This window comes from Canis lupus, chromosome 19, assembly GCF_048164855.1.
Source record: "Canis lupus baileyi chromosome 19, mCanLup2.hap1, whole genome shotgun sequence".
NCBI classification, from domain to species: Eukaryota; Metazoa; Chordata; class Mammalia; order Carnivora; family Canidae; genus Canis; species Canis lupus.
Window position 1 is genome coordinate 53,464,559 of NC_132856.1, and position 25,912 is coordinate 53,490,470.

General features: G+C 44.3%; 1 protein-coding gene across 1 annotated transcript in view; it reads left to right on the plus strand.

Annotated features, from left to right (window-relative positions):
• The window catches only part of MUC16 (mucin 16, cell surface associated), a 111,737-nt gene that overhangs the window by 35,892 nt on the left and 49,933 nt on the right, over positions 1-25,912 (plus strand). The window contains exons 7-22 of the mRNA XM_072787396.1: positions 2,646-5,561; positions 6,662-6,786; positions 6,881-6,948; positions 9,291-9,463; positions 11,966-12,001; positions 12,224-12,289; positions 12,995-13,119; positions 13,215-13,282; positions 14,274-14,446; positions 16,378-16,413; positions 16,657-16,722; positions 21,171-21,295; positions 21,390-21,457; positions 23,652-23,824; positions 24,423-24,458; positions 24,660-24,725. Coding sequence (XP_072643497.1) covers positions 2,646-5,561; positions 6,662-6,786; positions 6,881-6,948; positions 9,291-9,463; positions 11,966-12,001; positions 12,224-12,289; positions 12,995-13,119; positions 13,215-13,282; positions 14,274-14,446; positions 16,378-16,413; positions 16,657-16,722; positions 21,171-21,295; positions 21,390-21,457; positions 23,652-23,824; positions 24,423-24,458; positions 24,660-24,725 — 4,320 coding nt within the window. The remainder of the gene's footprint in view (positions 1-2,645; positions 5,562-6,661; positions 6,787-6,880; positions 6,949-9,290; positions 9,464-11,965; positions 12,002-12,223; positions 12,290-12,994; positions 13,120-13,214; positions 13,283-14,273; positions 14,447-16,377; positions 16,414-16,656; positions 16,723-21,170; positions 21,296-21,389; positions 21,458-23,651; positions 23,825-24,422; positions 24,459-24,659; positions 24,726-25,912) is intronic.

Sequence of the window (25,912 nt, forward strand, 5' to 3'; positions counted from 1 at the left end):
TGGCTTGTCTCAGGTGGGGGATAGTCCCAGGAAGCACTGGAGAACACAAGGAAAGGAAGTGAATGCAAGTTGCATTCATGAGCAGGCCACAGCTGTGAACAACAGTGTCAGTCCCACTAGGAAGCTCTGGGAGACAGCAGAGAGTACCTCAGTGTTGTTCTATCTGAGGAACGAAGTGGATGGGGCATTTGTTGTCCGACTCTCTTCTATCATTGGCTCTAGAATGTTTGATCCTTGGGTAATAACTCTCAATACTTCCAGCCTACCCCCTGCCCCCGCCACAGGCTAAGTGAGAGCCCTTAGGAGTGGAGTCACAGGGGCTGCATCAGGACCCCCTTGGGGTCACTATATGGAATATAGTTGGGCATTGACAGGATTGGTTACATCAGTTCACCAGGAAATGAATCACTGGGTTTCAGGTGGTGACCAGTATTTAGATAGCAAAGCATATGAGGAATAGCTAACAGTTTTCATTGACTCCTTTCAATATAGAGCAGGGTTTCTCAACCTCAGCCCTATTAGGCAAATAATTACTTGTGAGCTGTCCTGTGCACTGTAGGATGTTTAGCAGCATCCTTGGCTTCTACTCATTAGACGCCAGTAGCATCCTACACATACACACAGTTGTGCCAACCAAGACTGTCTCCCAACATTGCCAAGTATCCCCTGGGAACAAAATCACCCCGGATTGAGAACCTGAACCAAAAAACTTCTGTTTAACATTCTCTCCAGATGTGTATTTCCTCCTTACGTTCTTCTCTTTTCATCAGAACCCCCACAAAATCCTGAAATTCAGTTAGAGAATGATACACTACAGTGCCAGAGAGCATTGGTTTAACATGAGGCAGAATAATGTTTGAATTTCCACATTAGCAGTCAGTAGCTGTGTGACCTTGGCAGATGATGATCTCTGAGTTTCTGTCTTTCTCTTCTATGAAACCACAAGAATAATATGATGTATATTCAGTGCTCTGGTGAGGATCAAAGAGATAAAACATGCTAGGTGCTTGCAAATGTCCCTCTTCCTCCTTTCCCCCTCCTCCTCTTCTTTCCCCTCCTCTTCCTCCTCATCACCAAATACATATTAAGCACTTCAGTATGTCCACTCTCAGAAATTTAGGGGTTTGGGATAGTCTTAGCAAAAGAGGGACATCACTTTTCCATCAGAGTCTAAATCCCCTTTATTTTGTCCCTGGATCAAGTGCCGATAGTCTTGTGGTCCTTATAGAGAAGTCTGCTGGTTGTTCTCCTGCCTTCCTGGGGACCATTTTTTGAAGCTCCAGTCAGCAGCTGCTGTCTCAGCCAATGTGACTTTATGCATCTTCAGGGTCTGAATTCCAGTCACCCTGGCCAGCTTCAGTACTGGTCTAGCATGATTCCTGGCAAATCTGACTCCGCAAATAGTTATTTTGTAGTGGAAATACAAAAAGTAGCAGTTGTAGAAACAGTAGTAATAACCAGTAATAGTTGGTAAGAGTAGCAGTAACAACAATAATAGTAACAATGGTAATAGAGGTAACAGCAATGATGGTAGATATTAGCCGTGGTAGTAGTCACAGCATTAGTAATAGTGGCAATAAGAGCAGTCATGGTAGGTAGTAGCAGTGACAGTAGTAATGGCAGTAACAGCAGGTAGTTGTAGAAGTAGCAGTGGTAGTATTGTGAGCCAGGAGGCACCAGGCTTGGTGCACTTTTAAAAAAGATTTATTTATTTATTTGAGCGAGAGAGCATGCGTAAGAGTGAGAGAGCAAGAGCAGGGGAGAGGGAGAGAGAAATCTGAACAGACTTTAGGCTGAGCACAGAGCCCAACATGGGGCTCGATCCTACAACCGTGAGATCACCACCTGAGCCGAAACCAAGAGTTGGCTGCCCAACCGATTGAGCCAGCCAAGCGCCCCAGCTTGGTACATTTTTATCAGCATTCTGAGATGGCCACTCTACTTATACCTACTTTTCAAATGAGAAGATGAAAGTCGAGCAAGGTTTGATAATACATCCAATTAGTGGAGAAGCCAGAATGTAAGTGCAGGACTGCCTTCTTCCAGAACCCAAGTTCTTAAGTACAATGACACATAATCTCTCTCAAGCCAAAGGAGACCTGTCTCTGCATACATCCATCTACATATCCGTTCATTCACTCATTCATTCATTTATTCAACAAATTTTTGTGGACGCCTCCTATATGCCAAGCAGTCTTCTAGCTATTAATAGCTATTATCAAGCAGACTGTGAGGAGTGCCAGGGTGCAGACTCAGGCAGTAGAATAGTGAAATATTGAGAAGGGAGAAATTAATTCTGACATGGATTGACATGTAAAGGTCAATTTGAGAGTCTGGAAGCTGATGAAAGATGGGCAAGGCAGACAGAGAAAACAGCTTGAACAAAGGGTTAGGGACTGAAGAGTACAGACAACATTTGGGAACAGGGAGTGGTTAAGAATTCACGGAGTTACAGCACAAGGTGAGAAGGGGAAGGTGCAGGAATGTCAATGACAATTCCTTTTCCCATTCCAGAAGCACTGCAGGCATATCCCAGGCAGACACATTTCTCTTCCTTTCCTCATGTGGAGAAAAAATAAGCTATTGCCAGAACAGTAAGCAACAATCATTTTGTCCAAACTGTGTGTCCATCCCCCAATTCACAGGACTACCAACAGAGTGGACAGAAAGAGCAGAGATCACAGCTCTGAAGCCCACCTCTACAGCAACTTTGACCACTACAGTCTCTACTCCCACTTCCGGAATGCTGACTCTCCTCGGGACATCAGGTAAAACGGCCAGCACAAGCACAAGAAGAACAATTATTACAGCCCCAGATGTTTCCCCTGATGTTCTAGAAATGACAGCTTCATTGGCCACCAGACCTGAAGCAGAGACCAGCACAGAGGTTCCCAGGACAACCTCATCTGTCTTCAATAGAGGGTCAGAAACCACACCGTTACTGGTCCTGAGTTCCGAAGCAAAGAACAGTTCACCTGTTCCAACTCTGACTGTTTTCTTTGGTGAGCCAGAGGCCACAACCTCATGGGTCACTCATCCTGCAGAAACCAGCTCAACTGTTTCCAGGGAAACCCTGAATGCTTCCCACAGTGAATCATATAGCATACCCCCAACCAGTTCTGGGGAAGACGTCAGTTCAGCTGTTCCAACTCTGACTGTCTTCCCTGGTGTACCAGAAATTGTGACCTCACTGGTGACCAGTCCTGGAGCAGAGACTAGTATGGCTATTTCAACTCTGGCTGATTCCCAAGATGAATCAGAGACCACTGCCTCATGGGTCACTCATCCGGGGGTACAGAGCAGTTCAGCCATTCCAACTTCACATGTCTTCCCTGGTGAGCCAGGGCTGGTGACCTCACTGGATACTAGTTCTGGAGTGGAGATCAGCCCAGCTGATCACACCCTGACTATTTCTCCTGGTGAGCCAGATACAATAGTCTCATTGGTTACCCATTCTGGGGCACAGACTGGTTCAGCCATTCCAACTCCAGCTGTCTCTCCTGGGACAGAAACTATTTCCACTATTACAACTTTGACTGTTTCCCCTGGTGAACCAAATACAACAGCCTCATGGCCTCATTCCAAAGAGAACAGCACATCTGTTTCCAGGATAACTCCAAATTTTTCCCAAAGTGAATTAGACACTGTACTTTCTATGGCCACCACTTCTGGAGCAGAAGCCAGCTCAACCACTCCAGCAATTACTGTCTCACCTGGTATACCAGCTATGGTGACCTCACAGGCCACTAGTTCCAGGACAGATGCCAGTACAACCTCTTTGACTCTGACTGAATCCCTGCATGAATCAGATACAACAGTTTCCTTGGTCACCCATCCTGCAATGTCCAGCCCAATGGTTCCTAGGACAATCCCCAATGTTTCCCATAGTGAATCAGAAAGTGCACCCTCAACAGCCACCAGCCTTGAGACAGAAGCCAGTTCAGCTGTTCCAACTACATCTGTCTCCCCTGGTGTACCAGATATAGTGACTTCACAGGCCACCAGTTCTGGGACAGATGCCAGTATGGTTATTTCACCTCGAACTCTTTCTTCTGGTGAACCAACAAACACAGTCCCATGGGTTAATCATTCTGGATCACAGACCAGTTCTGTTCCAACTCTGACTGTCTCCCCTGGTGTATCAGGGGTGGCAACCTCACTGGTCACCAGTTCTGGGGCAGAGACCAGTACAACTTTTCTAACTCTTACTGATTCCTCACATGATTCAGATACAACAGCCTTACATGTCACCCATTCCACAAAGACCAGCACACTTGTTTCCACAATAACTCCAAATTTCTCCTACAGTGAATCAGATACCTCACTCTCAACAGCCACAACTCCAGGGGTAGAAGTCAATTCACTTCCAGCTAAAACTATCTCATCCAGTGTGCCAGGGTTAGTGACCTTACTGGTTACCAGTTCTGAAGCAGAAACCAATACAACTTTTTCAAGTCTAACTAATTCTCTGCATGAACTAGAGACCACAGCCTCATGGGTCACCCATCCTGAGAAAGAAGCCAGTTCAGCTGTTCCAGCTCTGCCTTCTTCCCCTGGGGAGTCAGATACAGCAGTCTCATTGGTCAACCATCCTACAGAGACCAGCCCAGCAGTTCCCAGGACAACCCCCAATATTTCCCATAGTGAACCATATACCACACACTTGATGGCCACCAGCCATGGGACAGAAGCCAGTTCAATTGCTCCAGCTCCAACAGTCTCTCCTGGTATAACAGATATGGTTACCTCCTGGTTCCCTAGTTCTAAGACAGATGCCAATATGACTATTCCAAGTGTGACACTTTCTCCTGGTGAACCAGCAACTACAACCTTATCAGTCACCCAGTCCAGTGCAAAGACAAGCACAACTGCTTTTCCTCATTTACCAGAGACCATAGCCTCATTATCTATCCAACCCGAGTTGGAGATCAGTGCAGCTCTTCCAACTCAGACTGTTTCCTTCAGTTCAGCAGAAACAACATCCTTCGCCACATCTGTGACCAAGACCAGCAGAGTTCATCTAGGCCCAACTGTCTCACCTGGTGTTTCTGCAGAAACAGCCTCACTCTCCACAGGTCCTGGCACAGACATCAGCACTAGTTCAACTTCAACTCTTTCCCCTACTTTTTTGGCAACCACAGGCTTACTGGCCACCAGCCCTGCATCAGATGCCGGCACAGGTATCTCAACGTTGACTGCTGGTGTTCTTGGGCTTGTCAGTACCCCTGAAACCACCGGCGAGCCTTATACCTTAACTTCCTGGGGCACAGAACCATCATCACCTGTGACATCAGTTGGACCCCCTGAATTGTCCAAGACTGTGACCTTGAGAGCATCAGAGACCCCAATACCACCTAAAACAAGCCACAGGGAAGGATTGAGTGCAACTACTGTCCTGAAAACCACAATTCTTGAAACCACTAATTTAGCCGCTACAGGTTCAGGCCCCACCATGGCAGAGACCACAACTACCTTCAGTACAATGGCAGGAAGTTCCTTTGTCGCTGAGACCTCACCTGAGATGTCCACCTTGGCCTCTCTGAGTGTTACTTCAGAAACAAGTAAGAATGACTTTTTTTTTTTTTGCTGCAGTAAGAATATATATATGCTATAAAACTAGCCATTTAAACCACTTTAAATGTATAATTCAGTGGCATTAATTCTATTCACAGTGTTTTACAAATATCATCCTTTGTCCAAAACGTTTTATTACCCCAAACAGAATCTGTGTACCCATTAGACGTTAGCTTTCCTTTGGACTCCTTTCAGCCCCTCTAATCCACTTCTGTCTTCTTGAATTTGCCTATTTTAGAGATCTCATGTATGTGGAAACAGTATATTTGTTTTTTTGTGTGTGTCTGGCTTATTTCACTGAGTGCAATGTCATGGTGGTTCATCACGTCATAGCGTGTATCAGAATTTCATTCCTGTTTATGGATGAATGACATTCCATTGTATGGATGGGCCACATTTTATCTGTCTGTTCATCTGTTGATGGACACTCAGGCTGTTTCCACCTTTTGGCTACTGTGAACAATGCTGTGATGAATGTGGGTATGCATGGATCTGTTTGAGTCTCTGTTTCCAATTCTTTGGGATAATATCTCGAGAAAGAATTGCTGAGTCATGTGGTGTACTAGTTTGTTAGGGCAGCGGTGAATACCAAACACTGGGTGCTTTGAACAATAGAAATATATCAGTTCTAGAGGCTGAAGGGGATCCTGGGAGAATGTACAGAACATGAATTTTGGAGTCATCCTCTCTGCAGGGGCAGTTAGGGAGCTGAGGTATTTATCCATCAGCTCCCATCAATCATTGCTCCCTGGGCCTGTTTATTCCCCTGAGACAAGGAGATGCAAGCATTGCTGTGTGCTGAAATGGTAAGAGACAAGGGGAAGTGAGAGGACAGTGACCAACTCACCCTGGTTTTCCCAAGACTGTCTCACTTTTCCAACCGGACGTCTGATCCCAGGAACTCACATAGTCCTGGGAACACTGGGATGGTTGGTCACCCTGTATGGGAGGGTCTTGAACAGCAGGCCATTCTAGGCCAAACCCCAAATCAGTGCTGGAGTTAAGGTATGTCCTCAGAGCCTTCCCTCCCATCCCTAGCCCAGGACTGACTCAGGACTGGGTCATTTTACTCTCCCCACCACCACAGCTGCAGTTCCTTTCTTGACACCTTTTACCATCAACTTCACCATCACCAACCTGTACTACACAGAGGACATGGAAAACTCGGCCTCTGAGATATTCAATGCCACTGAGAAAGACCTGCAGCGCCTGGTGAGAGCCCCCCACCAAAGCTCACCTTCTTCCAAGCCTGCCAAACCCTGAAGTCTTGGCCTCTCCAGCTCATCACCCTCTCATTTGTTCCCAGCTCAGGATTTTGTTCGAAAACAGCAGTGTTGGCTCCCTCTACGCTGGCTGCAGGCTGACCTTGCACAGGTGAGGCTTCTTCCAAAGGACTTACAGAACCCCAGTTCTCTCCTTTCTTGGTCCCCCACATCCCAGTCAACCACAGCCTCTGGCCTTTGCCGAGAGGCAGCATATCATATTGGATCCAAAGTGCCTGGGTTTGAACCTTTGCCCTCCCATTTGCTAGCTGTGTGACCTTGGGAAAGTTGTATAACCTCTCTGTTCTTCAATCACATTATCTACAAAGTGGTGATAATACTAGTACCTTACTCTTGGGGTTCTTAATCACTCATCACAATGCCTAGCCCATTGTGAACACTCAATGAGATCTAATAATATTAGCCAGTGTAGTATCTTTGCCAACCATGTCCCCAGAATCCCCGACACTCTGCCTGCCCCAGCTCTTATCTACCCTATTGGGGACAAACTCTGGACACTGCAATTCTGCAGTATATTCCTTGAAAAGAGATAGGGACTTTCCCAAAGGATGTTATATAGAACCAAAGGGGGCAAAAAACCCAAATGTTGAATACTGGCAGGATATATTGCAATTTAAAAATTCCCAAATGGACCTGAACTCTGCAGAAATAATCCATCTTCTCCTCTCTGCCTATGCCCATTTGGTGTCTTCTGAGGTCAGTGGGGGCTCAGAATTCTTTCCGTACATTTCACGACCTTATGACTTCTCCTTGGGGTCTTGCATCCAGCCAATGCAAGTCATCCGCCAGAGAGGGGTGTCTTCTACTCAAATGGCTTCGTGAGAAGAGGTTCCTGGAGTGTTGTAGACCCAAACCATCCTAATGAGTTCTACTCACCACACCTGCCCCCATCACCCCATGAGATGGGGGAATCAATAAGATAATATTGCCCATATGATATGCCACCTAAAAATCTAAGCAATATACATGTTTTCATTCATTTCATCTTTACAACAACATGATTATTATCCTACATTGCAGAAGAGAACACTGAGGCTCAGAGTAGTCAACTTACTTGAGAGGAGCCAGGATTTGAACCCAAAAGTTCTAGATCTTGAATTCCTCCTTTTAACCACAATACAGCAGTGCTCAAGGTCACAGGGATTAACAACTTACATCCTTAAAAGCACTCAGAACTCCAAAGAGCCTGTGGATTTGGAGGTTATTTCTGCTAGTATTTACTGGATTAGAAATTAAAACAAATGTTATAAATATTTATTCATTAATTTATTAAAAGTAATAACTATATGACATGTTAACATAAATAACATAATTTAATGAATAATAGCCATATTTCCCCTGCCTCCCCCAAAAGCATAACAAGAAGAGAGCCATTACTTACCTTTATGCAGATCTTTTTAATGTCTGGCTTAGGAGAAGACACTGGGATATCTGCTTCTGCATTCAGTCTTTTACAATATTTCACTTTGTGGCCTCTGGAAAAAAATTCACAGTGACACTCCTGAGAGAATAAAAGTGAAAATAATGTCTTGGTATGAATATGAAAATATTTTTACTTGATGGACTCCCTGTAAGAGTTTGGGAATACCAGGAGTCCCTGGGCCACACTTTGACAACTATGCTTTGAGTATCATGGATAATAGAAAGAATTCCCAGGCAAGGGAAGAAGGGGATCTTTCTCATTGTAAAGCCCCCAGTGTGGGCCAAGCATAGTAGGTTCAGCTTAAATTCAGGACAAAAGTCCTCTTATCACCTCTTAATTCATTTTCTCTGTTTTTCTCCAAACTTGGTTGCCTGCTCCTAAGGTGTTCCCAATGGGTTGGGATTCCCAATGGGTTAGTCTGGCTTGGGATTCACCAACTTAAAACAAAGTCTTCCTTTCAGGCTCCATGACGGCTGTTACACAGTGTCACAGTCAGCCACAGGGGTGACTCACTCACCTCCTCCAAGGTCTTCAGTCCTTTGCTATTCCTTTCCATACGTGGCCTGGGCTCAGGATTCTTGTTTCCTCCCCGGAAACTCCACACCCCCTATTCCATGACCCAAGCAGGATTCAGCTGTTACTGGAGGGGACACCATCTATACTTACCTTCTTGAGTGGACAAGGACTGTACTAGGTGCTGGTAGTTGACACAATGAACATAAACCAATTAATAAAATGATTGAGGAGCAAAAGAGGGAAATTAGGTATGGAGTAGCCCTGGAGAATACTGCATTTAAGGTGGGGTGGTCTGGATCCCCATATGAGACATAAAAAGATGTGTTTGAGAAAGCAGATGAAACCCAGAGAAGAGTGCTAATACACACCAAGGGGTTCAACGAAGGAAGGCTTTGTCAAAAGTGGCCAACTCTCAGGTGTCTCTGCATGTCCCTATTCCTTTTTTTTTTTTTTTTTTTTTGCATGTCCCTATCCCTGTGTCTTTCTTTCCCCAGGGCTGAAGAGGATGGAACAAGCACCAGAATGGACGCAGTCTGCACCTACCGCCCAGATCCCACAGGCTTTAGGCTGGATAGAAAGCGGCTGTACTGGGAGCTAAGCCAGCAGACCCATGGTGTCACTCGGTTGGGCTCTTACACCCTGGACAGGGACAGTCTCTGTGTCAATGGTGAGCACCTCCATTGCTGTTGGGGTCTCCTCTTGACTCCCAGATGGGCGCTCCTTGGTACAGTTTCTCAGTATCCACGTTCATAGTTTTGGGCCAACTTAGAATTTCCAAGGGGAAATTCTCTTCCATCAGAACACCTAGAAAGCAACTTTCCTTCCTTCCCTCCTTCCTCTCTCCTTCCTCTCTTCTCCTTCTCTTTCTTCTTTCTTTCTTTCTTTCTTTCTTTCTTTCTTTCTTTCTTTCTTTCTTTCTTTCTCTCTCTCTCTCTCTCTCTCTCTCTTCCTTTCTTTCTTGTAAATCTAATATTTATTTTGTACATTGTCATTTTAAATATTAGAAACTTTGAGAATGAAAGGGGTATTTTAGGAAAATATCCTTTTCCTATTTTAGGAAAATTCTTAGGAACCTTCTTATCACCTGATTTACAATACAGGGCCTGCCTTTTTCTCTGCCAAGGTGAATTGTTATATTACTTTCTAATTTTTGATCAGATTCCAGCATTTTACCCTGTGTGCTTTCCAGTATGGTAAACTACTCTGAAAATTTCATTAATGTGAAGTTTTGTTTGCTGATGTCACTTCCTTGGGCTATCACTTTTTTGTTACATCTCTTTTCATGAATACTGATATTTGTCTTCACTACATTCCTCTAGTTGCACAAATATAGTCTCTCAAATATCAGCAGTGTGGACATTCCATGGTCAGTTAGTCTCTAAGTCCTACTATTTTTTTTGTTAACATTTTAATTTTAATTCCACTTGGTTAACATATAGTGTTACATTAGTTTCAGATGTACAGTAGAGTGATTTGGCACTTCGTGCATTACCTGGTACTCCCAGAACAACTTCCAAGGTATGGAAATAGGATTCCCTCCAAAGTCTTCTTTATTGCAGTAACCTTTCACAGAAACCCAAATCTGGAGCATGTCAGGGACGGAAGAAGGTAAAGCAAGCCCACAGTGGCTGTAGGCATTAACTCCTCCCCAACAGGCAACAAGTTCCCAAGGTGGTGACTGATCTGCCTCTTTCTCTTTGTCATGACAGCCTGTGGCCCTTACGCATTTTCTAGGGGCCAGCCAGATTACACCTCACCTGAGTATAAAACAACAAGGCTGTTAGCAATGTTTTTAGCAATAAATCCCGCTGCACCAATGCTCTTAGCAACAAAACCCACAGTAACGCCTATACTAAAGGCTAATATTTATTGAGGGATGCCTATGATCTGGAACGTTCTGTGTATCACCTTTTACTAATCCTGTCCAATACCCTGTGACATATTATGTATGTTTTACAGAGGAGCAACCAAGGCTCAAGGAGGGAAATCTACTTTCCCAAGTTCAGACAGCTAATATAAGTGGTAGCAATAGGACTCAAACCCTAAATTGGCTCCAAGGCCTCCCAAGAGGCCCCCTAACTACTAGGCTACCTACAGACTAACTAGAACAAGCCTCAAATCTCAGGATAGGAAGGCATATCAAGATACCTCTAATATGACAATTTAAACTAATGGTTGATTAATTAATTACATTCCCACTGAATTGCCTTTGACATTGGCTTTCTATCTGGATTAAAACCTGTATTGTATTTCAGTAGTCCTCAAGAATTCCTTAAAGCTGTAGTTGAGTGTGGGTTTGGGTGATTTACAAGTCTTTCCTTAAGCCCTCATCCTGGTTTTTTGCTCATTCTGTGACCCTGGACAAACCATGCAACCTCTCTAGGCCTCAGTGTCTATTTTTAGAATGGAATTTTTAAAAACATCATCTAAGATTATTATAAAGGTCAAATGAGATAAAACCTGAATAATCTAAGTACACTACAGGGCTCCCTCCACAAGATCCAGTCTCAAAGAAGAATTCCATTTCAAGGAGCCCAGTCAGACCATCAAATATAAATCTAAATTTTACTTGTATTACTTACAGATCATCAGAGAGGATCCAAACTATGATCCAGAACCATACTTATTCAAACTCTCTTTTACCTTTTCCCTCTTACTCTCCAACTTTATACTCTCTATTTGACTCCCCCCTTTGTCTGCATGTCTCATTCTCTTACCCTCATGATCTCGGTTCCACATTATAAAAGTCTAGGAACCATGTCAAAGATCACACTGTCCCTGAAGAGTGAGGTAGTGGGAAAATTTCAGATCAAGGACAAAGGTATATTTAATTGGCAGAGAAAACACAAATAAGGCTGAAAATACTCTCATAAAGTTGTTGTTCCTAATACTCATTTAATGAGGTTAATACTGTCCCAGGCACCTAGTAAACTCCTACATGATGAGGGAGATTTTGATCATTATTGTCTTTGTGGTTGGTGACCATGAGGATGACATGGTCATGAGCACTGGAGTATGAGGCAGTTAACTTATAACTTAACTTATAAAGTTGATGAGTCTCAGAGAAACCACTCAAGGATATTTGTGTTGTGTGTTTCAAGTCCTACCCCTTACTCTTTTCTTAACCTCCTCCCATCAGCTTACTCTTCCTCTCTGGCTCTCTCTGCAGGTTATAACCATCAGTACAGGATCCCCACCACCAGCAGTAAGTCACGAGGGCCCAGATGTCCTTGCACCCCTGGGATGCTTCCTCCTTACACCTGCTCCCTGAGGGGGGGAAGTATCCACCGACCCCCAGTTCTCAGCCCCAGAGCAGCTCCAGACCACCCATTAGAGACGCGAGCTCCTGTCAACAGCCCTGTCCTCTCATTGCTTCATGATAGAGCCCAACAATTTGCATTCATGTTGTATTCTTTCATTCCTTCAGCTCTGCTGACTTCCACATTCTCTCCAGGACTCCCTACATCTCTGCCTCCCACTCCCAGCTCTACAGGTAGGAGTTTAATCTCTGAGTCCCATGAAACTTCAACTCCTGTTCTGATTGGTGAATCCCTGCATGATCTGGACCCTGCTATCCACCCAACCCCAGGTTGTCCCACTGTCTCCCTTGCTCCCTCATCTCTGGCTATACCAGCCCCATTTCTGTTCCGCCAAAGACCAAACACCTTTCCATCCTCAGGGCCTTTGCTCTCACTGTAATGGGAACTCAGTTCTGTTCCTGGTTTCTCTTTGTCCTCCAGATTCAGGTCAGCTGGCTCTTGCTCAGATCTCCTCCTAGAAAGTAGCTTTTCCCCATATCTCACACATAGATGTGTTCTAATCTCTATTCCATCTCTATGATCATTTCCTTCATGGAAATTACTATTGTTTGGATTTCTTGACTGTCCAAGCATTTGTGACACCAAAGGTCTTGGCCCCTCCTCTTCCCACCAAGATGTTGTGACAGGTCAGCCTTTGAACACTCTGGGATGAGAAGATTGAAGTTTCCTTTTGAGCTGCTATGACACATCTACCATGGAGGTCCCCTCTCCTCCCTTGGCTGGCTAAGGAGGGAGGGTACCCCGGAAGGGATATCTCAGGCTTCACCTACTGGGCACTGAACAGAGAGATGGCACTAGTGTCTTCCCTCTAACGTACAGGGGGAGGTCTCAGGCCTAAGACTGTGATAGGTCTCCTCTCTCTCTCCCTCCTGCTGCAGGTGTGGGTCCAGCCCTGGTGCCATTTACCCTCAACTTCACCATCACCAACCTGCTCTGCACCCCAGACATGAAGCACCCAGGCTCTATGAAGTTCAACTCCACTGAAAGGGCCCTGAATCGCCTGGTAAGAGCCCAACAATGCTTTCCCTGGCCTGCCTTGTCCTTCCCTCACCCAGTCACCTCAGCCTCTCCTGCTCAATTCTTTCTCCTTCCTCCCAGCTTGGCCCCTTGTTCAGGAATACCAGTGTTGGCCCACTGTACTCTGGCTGCAGACTGACCTTGCTCAGGTGAGACTTCCTTCTCTTATAACATGAAGGCTTGCACTGTTACAGGCAAGTTCACCTGGTAGTGCGGACCTGAACATAGCAACCAGAAGAATCATAAATGGCTGAGGTCTTCCAGGAATTCAGATGAAAGGCATCCCCTCTGACTGGGTATTTCAGAGAGGGCTTCCTGAAAGAGGTGGCTGTCAAATAAAGGTCTTAAATTACTTGCATAAGCAGAGCCACGGAGCATTCATGCTCACTGGTCAGAAAGGGCAGCACTGACTCTTTAGGCAGACATAAAGTGACACACTTCAGGCCATGGCCTGTGACAGGTGCTAAGGGCACTGAGAGAGTCAGTCATGGGCCCTTCCCTCAAGGTACCCACAGTATTGAGAGGACAGCAACCATATGGACTTAAAACCATAATAGGAACAGTATTACTACAATGATAAAGCACTCACTACAAGGAGGCCATAGAGGCCTGGAGGATGGACTTTTAGCTCATTGTGAGGAAGTGGAGTGGAGACAGTCTGGAGAAGGTGATGCCTGAGCTGAATAGGTATGAATAGGTATTAGCTAGAAGAAATTTTGGCAAAGATATTTCAAGGGGTGGCATATCTCAGATCCATGAGGAACCATGGAGTTGTATGCAGAATTTTGATGTGATATCATTTATTTTAAGTAGTGCACTGGTAGATGTGAGGAAGGGACAGGAGGTGGGGAAGCCAGTGAGATGTTGGGCTAGACCTGGATGTTGCTTGGATGGGGGGTACCAAGGACAGGGGAAGGTCCAGAATGTTTCCACATGTTTGGCTCCATATATTTGGCTCATCTTAGTTGAGAAGGCCCCAGAAAAGAATGTGCATGAGAAACCAGACAAGACCCAGGAACGTGAAACGTCATAAAACAAGGCTGGGGGCAAGGGGCAGCAAGCTGAAGGCTAGAGTTGAACAAAGTATATAATTCTCCTACATCTCAGGATACCCCTATTCCCACGTCCCTACTATCCTAGGACTGAAAAAGATGGAGCAGCAACTGGAGTGGATGCCATCTGCACCTATCATCCGGACCCCATGGGCCCTGGGCTGAATAGAGAAGAATTGTACCAGCAACTCAGTCAGCTGACCCATGGTGTCACCTTGCTGGGAACCTACACCCTGGACAAAGACAGTCTCTATGTCAATGGTGAGTGTTTGTGCTGCAGTTAGGGTCTCCAGTCCCATACTACTTTATACTAGTAGTTCTAAACCAGGATGATTCTGCTCCCCAGGGGACATTGGCAATGTCTGGAGATATTTCATGTCGTAACCGGAGTGGTACTAGTGACATCTAGTGGGTGCCAGGGGTGCTGCTAAACATCCCACAATATACAATGTAGCCCTCCACCATGAAGAATTATCTAGACCAAATTGTCGATAATGCTGAGTTTGAGAAATTGCTATGTACAGATTTCTAGTTCTGATGCAAACCTAGCATTTCCTTGGGGACTTATTTTTGACTGCTTAACACATCATGGGAGGCTGATTTCCTTTCCCTTTTCACCTCTTAGATGACATTTTTCTTCCTCCTTATTTCCACTGCTCCCCACAAGAGCCCAACTGGAGCATGCAGACTCTAGGGGGATAAGTGGGTGATGCAGAACTCTGTGGCTAAGGTTTCCAAATGGGCAGTGGGTAACCATGTCAACCCTCACCCCATGTCACTCTCTCCATCACGACAACCAATGTTTAAGTTCCCACAGGCCAGTCAGAGCTACACAGACTTCATGAAATAACATCATACTTAGCACATGCTCCATAAGTAATGACTCTGTGCACAAAACCATTGGCAACAATGCCCCTAAGACCAATGCAAACACTGAGAATAGTAACTATAATCATGGTTGATTCTTATCATATGGTTCTTATGTGCCAGGAATTGTGATAACGTCTTTATTTGTATTATCTCATCTCAAAACCCTGTGAGTTGTTGCAGTTATTTTTACAGAGAGAGCCATTGTATATTCAAACAAGAAGTCATTTGCCTGAGATAATCCAGCCATCATGCATGACAGAACAAGACTCAAACCCAGAACTGAATCTAAACCCCAAGTTCCTAACCACAAGGCAACACCACAGACCATCCAGATAGAGAAAGCCTCAAATTTCAGGACAGAAAGGGGCATGAGTGACATCTAGCCTAACAATCTAATCTATATCTTGATTAGTTATTTCCCCTCTATATCAACATGGAGATTTCCTTAAAGCAGTGGTTAACTTTGAGGATTTTGAGGATTGGTGAATGACAGATCTCTGTTTTATGTGATGCTGAACAAGCTGTGCAACCTCTCTAGGCTTTAATATCCCATTTGCAGAATGGAATAAGCATACATGTCATGTAGGATTGTCCTGATTGTCAAATGAAAGAGGTCCAGTCTTGACGCCCACCCCTCACAGAGCACCCAAGGAGATGACCATGACTCAGAGAAACACTCATAAAAAATTCTCAATTCCCAATTCCTTTCAGACTCCAATTTTTATGCCATCCATCTGACTTCCAGTTCTCTTCTTATCTTCATTATCCTAGCCCATTTCCAAAGTTACTCTGATATTCCAAACCACATGTACATTCCCTCTCCATCTTGTTCACTTCCACAGACCCCTCTCTCAACCTGCCACAATTCTATCATTTTTACATCACTCCCAAAAAATCAGAAACTAAGCTATAAAGATAAAATCATATTGTCCTAAAATTTGTGAATGGAGAGAAGCTGAGAGAGCAAGGATAAGTTATCTTTCTGGATTGAGAAGACATGGATAAGGCTTGGAACACACTTGTTTGTAAATTTATCCCCAGTTCCTTGTCATGTGGTGTTTAGCATTATTTCTGGTGCTTAGTGTATGTCCCAATAAATAGGGACAGCTCTTACTATTGTATTTTTCTTTTGGCAATAATAACAGTGAAGATGTTCACCATTATTTGCAAAGGACAAGGCACATAAGGGCACTGAATAAAATGTGGCTGTTATTCATTTATGAATCTCACCAAGCATGTTAATGAATTTCATCTCTATGTCTACCATCTTACCCTTTCCTTAACTCTTGTCCATTATAACCGTCCTTTATTCCTTTCTGCAGGTTATAACCATCGGTACCAGACCCCTACCACCAGCAGTGAGTATTCACGACTGTGAAATTTCAATGCCCACTCGACCCTATTCCCCAAGCACATTCTTCTGGAGAGAAGCTGACAATGTTTCCTCCCTAAGTGTCCAGCCACAGACTCAGAGGAACCCCCAACTCACCCAGGGTCTTGCTCAGAGTCAAGACAGAAGACCAAATTCTAATGAACAGCTTTGGTCCCACATTCCTTCAGGATGGGACTTAATAATTTTTTCCATGTTCTTTTTTTCTCAGCTCCAGTGACTTCTACCTTCACTCCAGAATCTTCCACAACTCTGTCCTCCATCCTCAACTCTACAGGTAGGAGTCTGCTCTCTGGGACCTGTGAAACTTCAACTCTTCGCGGTCTGGTTGCTATTGACCACCTATCCTTAGCCTATCCTACTCACTGTCTCCCTCGCTCTCTAAACTTTAGCCACATCAGACACTTGTCTGTTCCTCTAGTGTCCTAACCTCTGTCTGGCCTTTATACTAGCTCTTTCTAGAGATCAGCTGCACCTGGGGCCTTATTGCCTTTCAAATCTCAGCTCAACCATCGCCTTTGAAAAACCCTCCTATGAGGATCCCTGGGTGGCTCAGCATTTTAGCACCTGCCTTTGGTCCAGGGCGTGATCCTGGAGTCCTGGGATCAAGTCCTACATCAGACTTCCTGCATGGAGCCTGCTTCTCCCTCTGCCTGTGTCTCTGCCTCTCTCTCTCTCTCTCTCTCTCTCTCTCTCTCCCTGTGTGTGTGTGTGTGTATGTGTCTCTCATGAATAAATAAATAAAATCTTAAAAAAAAAAACGTTCCTAGACTACCTTATAGGAAGTAGCACATCTGAATACACACTTGGGCCACAGGTTTTCTCTATCCACCACCATGAGTATTTTCTCATGGAATTTGCTACTGTTGGCTCTATTTAGTCTATTCATTTATTTGTTACCTTGGAGCTGAGGGCCTAGTCTGCACTTGCTTTATATTTATTGACTGGATGAATGGATGAATGTAGCAATCTTGTATATGTCCACATTTGTGGATTCTATTTGAACATCCAGAAAATCATTCAGGATCTGAACTTGCTTCTTGCTCTGTCTCCTCATCTTGTCCAGATGTGGATCTGAGGGCTCTTGAGTTTCCAGGAACCTGACACAAGGGCTTGGTTTATGTCAGGAAACCATCTTACTCCAACCCTTAAGATTTATTTTAAAAATTGAGTCTATGGGTATTTTTCATGCTTACTTCATGACCCAGGCTGGGTGTCCCTGACCTTTAATCCTGCCATGGGAGTCTGGAGTTGTGGGATCCAAGCTGGTGTCCTATAATTTGATTTCTGTCTTCTGGCATTCTTTGTTTCATGGGTCAAAGCATTGCAAACTTTTTATAAGCTTTAGACAGAATGCACACTTTCCATGTCCTTACTCTACCCGGATCAATTCAACCATTTCTATAATAGGCCTAACTGCTACAAGCTTGTAAATTTGTGACATACACCATAGACCAAGTCATTCCATGTTTGGTGGCATCATTTCTGTAGATGCATTCAAGATTTCTTCTTCATCTTTGGGTATGATGGGTATGATGTATCTCAGCATGATTTTCTTTCGGTAAATACTGTTTGGGATTTTTGAAGCTTCCTGAATTGAAAATGTGTGTTTTCAAGAAATTTGGGGGAAGTTTTAGCCACTCTTTCTTTTTTTTTCTAGTTATACCATTACCATTTATTTAGAAAATTTCTTTTGCCCTTAAATTGTACAGGTTCCCTTGTTGAAAATCAATTCATCACAAATATGAGGATTTGCTTCTAGACTTGTGTCTATTCTCATCCAGTACCTTGCTATCTTGATAACTATAGCTTTGTCTGCTGTAGTTTTCTTTTTCTGTGTGTTTTTATTTAAATTCCAGCTACTTACCATAAGTCTTGTATTAGTTTCAGGTGTATGATATAGTGATTCAACACTTCCATACATCACTTCATACAAGTGCACTCCTTAAATCCCTATCACCTATTTCACTCATCTCCCCACCCATCCCTCCTCTGGTGACCATCAGTTCTCTATAATTGAGAGTCCTGTTTCTTTTTTTTTTTAAGATTTTATTTATTTATTCATGAGAGACACAGAGAGAGAGAGAGGCAGAGACACAGGCAGAGGGAGAAGCAGGCTCTATGTAGGAAGCCCGATGTGGGACTTGAGCCCAGGTCTCCAGGATCAGGCCCTGGGCCAAAGGCAGCTCTAAACTGCTGAGCCACCTGGGCTGCCCGAGAGTCTGTTTCTTGATTTGGCTCTCTCTCTCTCTCTCTCTTTTTTCCCTATGCTTGTTTGTTTTGTTTTTTAGATTCCATATATGAGTGAAATCATATGGTATTTGTCTTTCTCTGATTGACTTATTTCACAAGTGCAACTCTCTAGCTCCATCCATATTGTTGGAAATGGCAAGATTTCTTTTTTTTATACATATATGTATACATTACATCTTCTTTATCCATTCGTCCGTCAATGGACATTTGAGTTGTTCTTATAGCTTGGCTATTGTAGATAATGCTGCTATAAACATTGGGGTGCATCCCTTTGAATTAATATTTTTGTATTTTCTGAGTAAATACCCAGTAGTACGATTACTGGATCATAGGGTAGTTCTACTTTTAACTTTTTGAGGAACCTCCATACCTTTTTTCAGTGTCACTGCACCAGTTTGCATTCACTCCAACAGTGCAGGAGGGTTCCCCTTTCTCCACATCTTCACTAACACCTATGGTTTCTTATTTTTTAATTATTTTAGCCATTCTGACAGGTGTGAGGTGATTTCTCATTGTAGTTTTGATTTATAACACACCTTATTTATCCACTCATTTGTCAATGGACATTTGGGTTACTTCCACCCTTTGACTATTGTGAATAATGTTGCTATAAACATGGTTGTACAAACAGAAAAATATCTATTTTTGAATTTAAAAAAAACATTGTAGCTGTGCTGTTTATTTGCATGTGGGCCTTGGGTAAAATTTACTTTCTGAGTCTCAGTTTCCCCAACTGTAAAATGGAACTGGTAATACTTCACTCTCAGGATTGAGATGAGGGTAAGTTGAGGTGCTATAGATGAAGTGCCCAGTACAAAGGCTAGCACAAAATTGGTGTTCCTCATATGAAATTTTTAAAATTTTTTTTAATTTTTATTTTTTTAAATAATAAATTTATTTTTATTGGTGTTCAATTTGCCAACATACAGAATAACACCCAGTGCTCATCCCATCAAGTGTCCCCCTCAGTGCCCGTCACCCAGTCACCCCCACCCCCCATCCTCCTCCCCTTCCACCACCCCTAGTTCGTTTCCCAGAGTTAGGAGTCTCTCATGTTCTGTCTCCCTTTCTGATATTTCCTACCCATTTCTTCTCCCTTCCCCTCTATTCCCTTTCACTATTTATATTCCCCAAATGAATGAGACCATATAATGTTTGTCCTTCTCTGATTGACTTATTTCACTCAGTATAATACCCTCCAGTTCCATCCACATCGAAGCAAATGGTGGGTATTTGTCATTTCTAATGGCTGAGGAATATTCCATTGTATACATAAGCCACAGCTTCTTTATCCATTCATCTTTCGATGGACACCGAGGCTCCTTCCACAGTTTGGCTATTGTGGACATTGCTGCTAGAAACATCGGGGGGCAGGTGTCCCTGCATTTCATTGCATCTGTATCTTTGGGGTAAATCCCCAGCAGTGCGATTGCTGGGTCGTAGGGCAGATCTATTTTTAACCCTTTGAGGAACCTCCACACAGTTTTCGAGAGTGGCTGCACCAGTTCACATTCCCACCAACAGTGCAAGAGGGTTCCCTTTTCTCCATATCCTCTCCAACATTTGTGGTTTCCTGCCTTGTTAATTTTCCCCATTCTCACTGGTGTGAGGTGGTATCTCATTGTGGTTTTAATTGCACATGGATTGGCAGAATTAATATTGTGAAAATGTCAATATTACCCAGGGCAATTTACACGTTTAATGCAATCCCTATCAAAATACCATGGACTTTCTTCAGAGAGTTAGAACAAATTATTTTAAGATTTGTGTGGAATCAGAAAAGACCCCAAATAGCCAGGGGAATTTTAAAAAAGAAAACCATAGCTGGGGGCATCACAATGCCAGATTTCAGGTTGTACTCAGATGAAATTTGTAAAGGGTATAGTCACCCAGTTCAGACCTCTGGCCTTTTGATTCTTCATACCCTAACCCCAGGATGACCATACAGTTGGTTTTGTTTGTTTGTTTGTTTGTTTGTTTGTTTTTATGGGGCACTTTTGACAAAGAAAGGGACGGTCGAAATTAACATTTACATGAGAGCCACATGACTGTCCAGGGAAAACCAGGAGATGTGGTCAGTTCATGCATAATTCACTTTTCAAAGATGGCTTAATGAAGCTGAGGCAGGAGTCACTGTACAGGGAACAGACTTGACCACTCAGCGGTTGCACATTCTCCCATGGCAAAGTCAGAAGACTATGCGAGATCTCTATCCCAGGGGCCAGCGGAGTGACTGCTTCTTTTCCTCCCACCAAAATATCTACCAATCGTTTGCCTGTAGACACACTGAGCTGAAGGGTTGGAGGTTCTTTTTGCAGCTGAAATCATCCATCCAGTATAGAGGCCCCTCCCCATCTGTAAGTCTGGCTGGATGCAAGGGTAACACTGAGGGAGTGGCAACCCTTGGATCTGCCTCTTACAGCATCCTAGCCAGAGATCATAATGAAACCCCCTTCCCCTTTCTGGCTGCAGGTGTAAGCCTATCTCTGGTGCCATTCACCCTCAACTTCACCATCACCAGCCTGCGCTACACAGAGGACATGGGGCTCCCAGGATCTGAGCTATTCAGCACCACAGAGAGGACCTTGAATCGTCTGGTAAGACCCCCTCTAATGCCTACCCTCCAGTGCCTACTTTTGTCCTGCCCAGCCCCTTGGCCCATCTACTTACATCCATGTCTTTCATCCCCAGCTCAAACCCTTATTCCAGAACAGCAGTATTGGGCCCCTCTATAATGGCTGCAGACTGACCTTGCTCAGGTGAGAACTCCAGGGTGCACATGCAGGCAATAGGCAGGGGGTGAGGGGACCACTGTTCCAGGGACTGCTGACCAATCTGTCACATTGTGTTCCTAACCAGAAAAATGCAGAATCCTCTCAGACTCTCCTTCTCAGGTAACAACTGCCCAGGTTGAACTCTTCAGGAAGATCATTCTTCTGGAACCCATTGAAAAAACAACTAGTAAATCATGCTAGCTTTATCATAATAGAGCCCTAGTTTTCAACCAGGAGCGATTTCCCTCCCAGAGGATATTTGGCAATGTCTGAAGACATTATTTGTTGTCACAGCTCAAAAGTGGGAATTGCTAATGGCATCTAGCAAGTGAGGTCAGGGATGCAGCGAAATATCCTACAATATGGAGGACTGTCTCCCAGGACCAAGAGTTCCTGACTTGAAATATGCATAGTGCCAAGGTTGAGAAACCTTGCTCTAGGGATGCATAATTCTCTCTCCTGCTTGTGTCACATTTTGGCTCATGGTTGGCCTGCCTGGACCACCTAGCCAGCCCTCCCTTCTTCTGTCCTCCATCAATGACCTCCTGCTTTCTAACCTCTCAGAGGTGGACTTGGAATCGCTGAGTAGTAAACTACAGGGGTTATAAAGAGTCCAACAGGCCTAGCTCCCCTACTTCAAGGCTGCATGACCCTAGCAAGTTACTTAACATCTCTGTGCTTCAGCCTCCTCACCTGTCAGTTGGAGTGTCACCAATTTGCTTTCTTGCACAACAAATTTAGCCTATGATTCTGTTGGATGGTGATTTGGTCTAGATTCTGCTGGTAGATTCTCCTGCCTGACCTGGCTCACCTGATCTTAAATGAGGGTCATTCATATGTCTGCAGTCAGCTCCTGGCTGGGATACTTTGGTTCTCCTCCATAGTTTCTCATCATCCAGCAGGCTAGCTTGGGCTCATTCACATGCTCAGAGTTCCAAGAGCAGCAGAAATGGCAAGCCCTATTGCACACATGCTTTCCAATCCTCTGCTTACATCACATTTGTGAAGATCCATTGGCCAATGCTAGTCTTGTGGCCAAATTCCAATTCAAGAGACAGAGAAACAGATTCCACTAGTGATTGAAGGGAAGAATTTGTGGCCATTTGTGTGAGCATAATAAGGATTAAGATGAAAGGTGCTTAGGACAGGAACTAGCATATTGAGAACATGCAGTAAATTATTCATGACCTTTCCTAAACCCAGGTGCTAAGAATTAACTCCAGCACGTGGGAGCCCCCATCTGTACACTTGGGTCACCTTACCCCTTGTGTGAGATCTCCCAATCACTGACCTTTCATCTGAGGATGGAATGCCCTCAACTTCAAAGATACATTGTCCTCCATCCATGATGCTACGTCTTCCCTTTCCACTGGCCTTGAGATTTCTCTAGCTGTGGGATACCACATAGCCTCATGCCCATCTCCATCCTAGGATGGCTACTTGGCCTCACTCTTTCTTTCAAAAGGCTTAGGCTCTCTCACTGCAAGGTCCATTCCACACCAAGAACTTTGGGCCTATTAATGCCTAATAAAAATAGTTGTAGGGATCCCTGGGTGGCGCAGCGGTTTGGCGCTTGCCTTTGGCCCAGGGCGCGATCCTGGAGATCCGGGATCGAATCCCACGTCAGGCTCCCGGTGCATGGAGCCTGCTTCTCTCTCTGCCTGTGTCTCTGCCTCTCTCTCTCTCACTGTGTGCCTATCATAAATAAATAAAAATTTAAAAAAATAAAAATAGTTGTATTTTCTTGAGCACTTACTAGGGCTATGAAGTCTGTCCTGTTCATTTGATGGATGAAATAAAAATAAGCCACAGAGAGGTTGAGAGACTTACTCAGAGTCTTGCAGAAATGGAGCAGCAGAACTGGGATTTAAGCCATTTGACACTGCCTTTTTTCCCACCTTGTCCAAGTCCCCTCCATCATGCTTCTGTTGTTAGCATGTATGTTGCCTTATGATTATCATTTTAAAGCTCAGCACAAATGTTAGCATTTGAAGATGCTGCATCCTCTATGCTCAGGGACCATGGTCATCCCATCCATTTCCAATCCTCCACCAGCACCAAGACCATTCCAGGTTGCCTACCATTCCTCCTGCTTTCTCTGTCCCCTCCCTCAGTGAACCTTTTCAGGGGCCCTGCCTGGAGTCCCCACCTCCCCATTCCTGTGTCCTTCCCTGCCCAGGCCGGAGAAAAAGGGAACAGCCACTGGAGTTGATGCTGTCTGTACTTACCACCCTGACCCTGTGGGCCCTAAGCTAGACAGAGAGAAGCTATACTGGGAACTGAGCCATCAGACCCATGGTGTCACTCAGCTGGGCTCCTTCACCCTGGACAAGAACAGCCTCTATGTCAATGGTGAGCAACCTTTTTGTAACCACAAGTTGAAGCTGAGAATCTGCCCCCAGGAAGGGATATAGACTATCCACTTTGCCACAGGACTCACTGTATGTATTATTTTCCACCTAAGCAATGTCCCATGATGAGTCAAAGGCCCTTATAGGCCCTTTGGTTTGCAAACCCTTTTCTTCCCTTTGCATCTCTGCATTTCAGGACTGTGATTTATATACTTGTCTGAGCCACAAAGTCTTTATCCAGACTGATTAAAGGGGATATCCCTCTGGCTGAAGTCAATGATTCAAGCATCTGGCTATCTTTCTCCCTGTTGATATTTCAAAAATCCCCTTTGGACCCTGAAAAGCACAGTTTGCAAGCCCATTTCTAGAAATGTTGGTGTATTTATCTTCCCAAATAAATTACAAGCTCATGAAGACAGGAAACTGGGTCTTTGATTTCTCAGCCATTTAGGAACAAGAAATAGTTACCCCTGAATCACAATTGTTGAACTGTGTAGACTTGCAGTCTTTGTTGGGGGTAGAGGCAGGTGGCTTTGGGCTACACCTTGGACCTCCCTCCCATGCTTGCATTCTAGTTCTGTCTCCTTTTCTCATTTCAGGTTACACCCACCAGATCTCAGCTCCCACATCCAGTGGTGAGTACCCACAGTCTTGATAACCATATGCTCTGGGCCCCGGTGGACAGCAACTGACCCCCTATTCCAGGGCCTGGGGAGAGAGGAAGCCAAGAGACCTGATACTCTTACCCAGTTCCTCCTACATTCAGTGGCTATAGCCGGATAGGAAAGACACCCCACTCAGAATCCCCATTCTTACTCCAGACTGTTTATCCTCAGCTACTGTGACCTCCGTGCTCTTTCCAAGGACCTCAGCGGTGCCAACCCACTTCTCTAGCTACACAGGTAGGCGACTTCTCTCTCCAGCTCCTTGTAAGGAGGCTCAAAGATACATCTGGAAGTTGTAGAGAAAAGCTGCAGTGAGGGATCATGGAGCTGCCATGGGCTCCCCTGCTCTGTTCTGAACTCCACAAGAGCAGAGACTGTGTCCTCCTTATCTTTCCAGCTGTGTTGACCTTGGACAATTGACTGACCCTCTTCTCAGTGTCTTCACCTGCCAAGTAGTTGTTAAAATCCACAGACTTCAGATTTCAGATGTTACTAGTTTTACACGGACTCGCATGTGCACATGCACACGTGTGTGTATGTGTGTGTGTGTACACTCCCATGTACATGTGTGATTCTATACCATTTTATCACGTAGGCAGATTTTTTTTAAGCATCACTGCAGTCAAAGTACAGAACAGTTCTATCACTGCAAGGATCTTTTACAGTTATACCCACCCAGACTCACCCTGGCAACCACTCATGTGTTTACCATCTCTGTAATGTTGCTATTTTGGGAACGTTGTACCAATGGCATCATTATAGCATGTCGCCTTTGGGGACTGACTTTTTTCACTCAGCATAAAGCCCTTAAAATATGCTAACTAACTCTTTTAGCAAACAGTCACTTAGCCTTTATAATTCCTCTACAAAGTAGTATTTTTTAGTGAAGAAATGAAGGTAGAGTAGTCCTCTGTTATCTATGGGGGATTTTTTCCAAAACCCCCAATGGATGCCCAAAACCACAGATAGTACTGACCCCTATATATATGTGTTCTGAGCACTAGGTGTTATTCTGTATGTTGGCAAATTGAACACTAATAAAAAATAAATTTATTATTAAAAAATATACATATGTACCTAGGATAAAGTTTAATTTATCAGTTGGGCACAGGAAGGGATTAATAACAATAACTAATAATAAAATAGAAAAATTATAACAGTAAAAGTTATGTGAATGTGCTCTCTCTCAAAATGTCTAATTGTACCATACTCACGCTTTTGTGATGATGTGAGATGATAAAATTCCTACACAATGAGATGAGGTGAGGTGAGTGACGTAGTGTTAGGCTGCTATTGACCTCCTGATGATACCTCAGAAAGAGGACCACGTGCGTTGAGACTGCAGCTGACCTCCGGTAAGTGACACCACAGAAAACAAAGCTGCAGATAAAGGGAACAACTGTAGAGACAAGTTTAGTGATGTC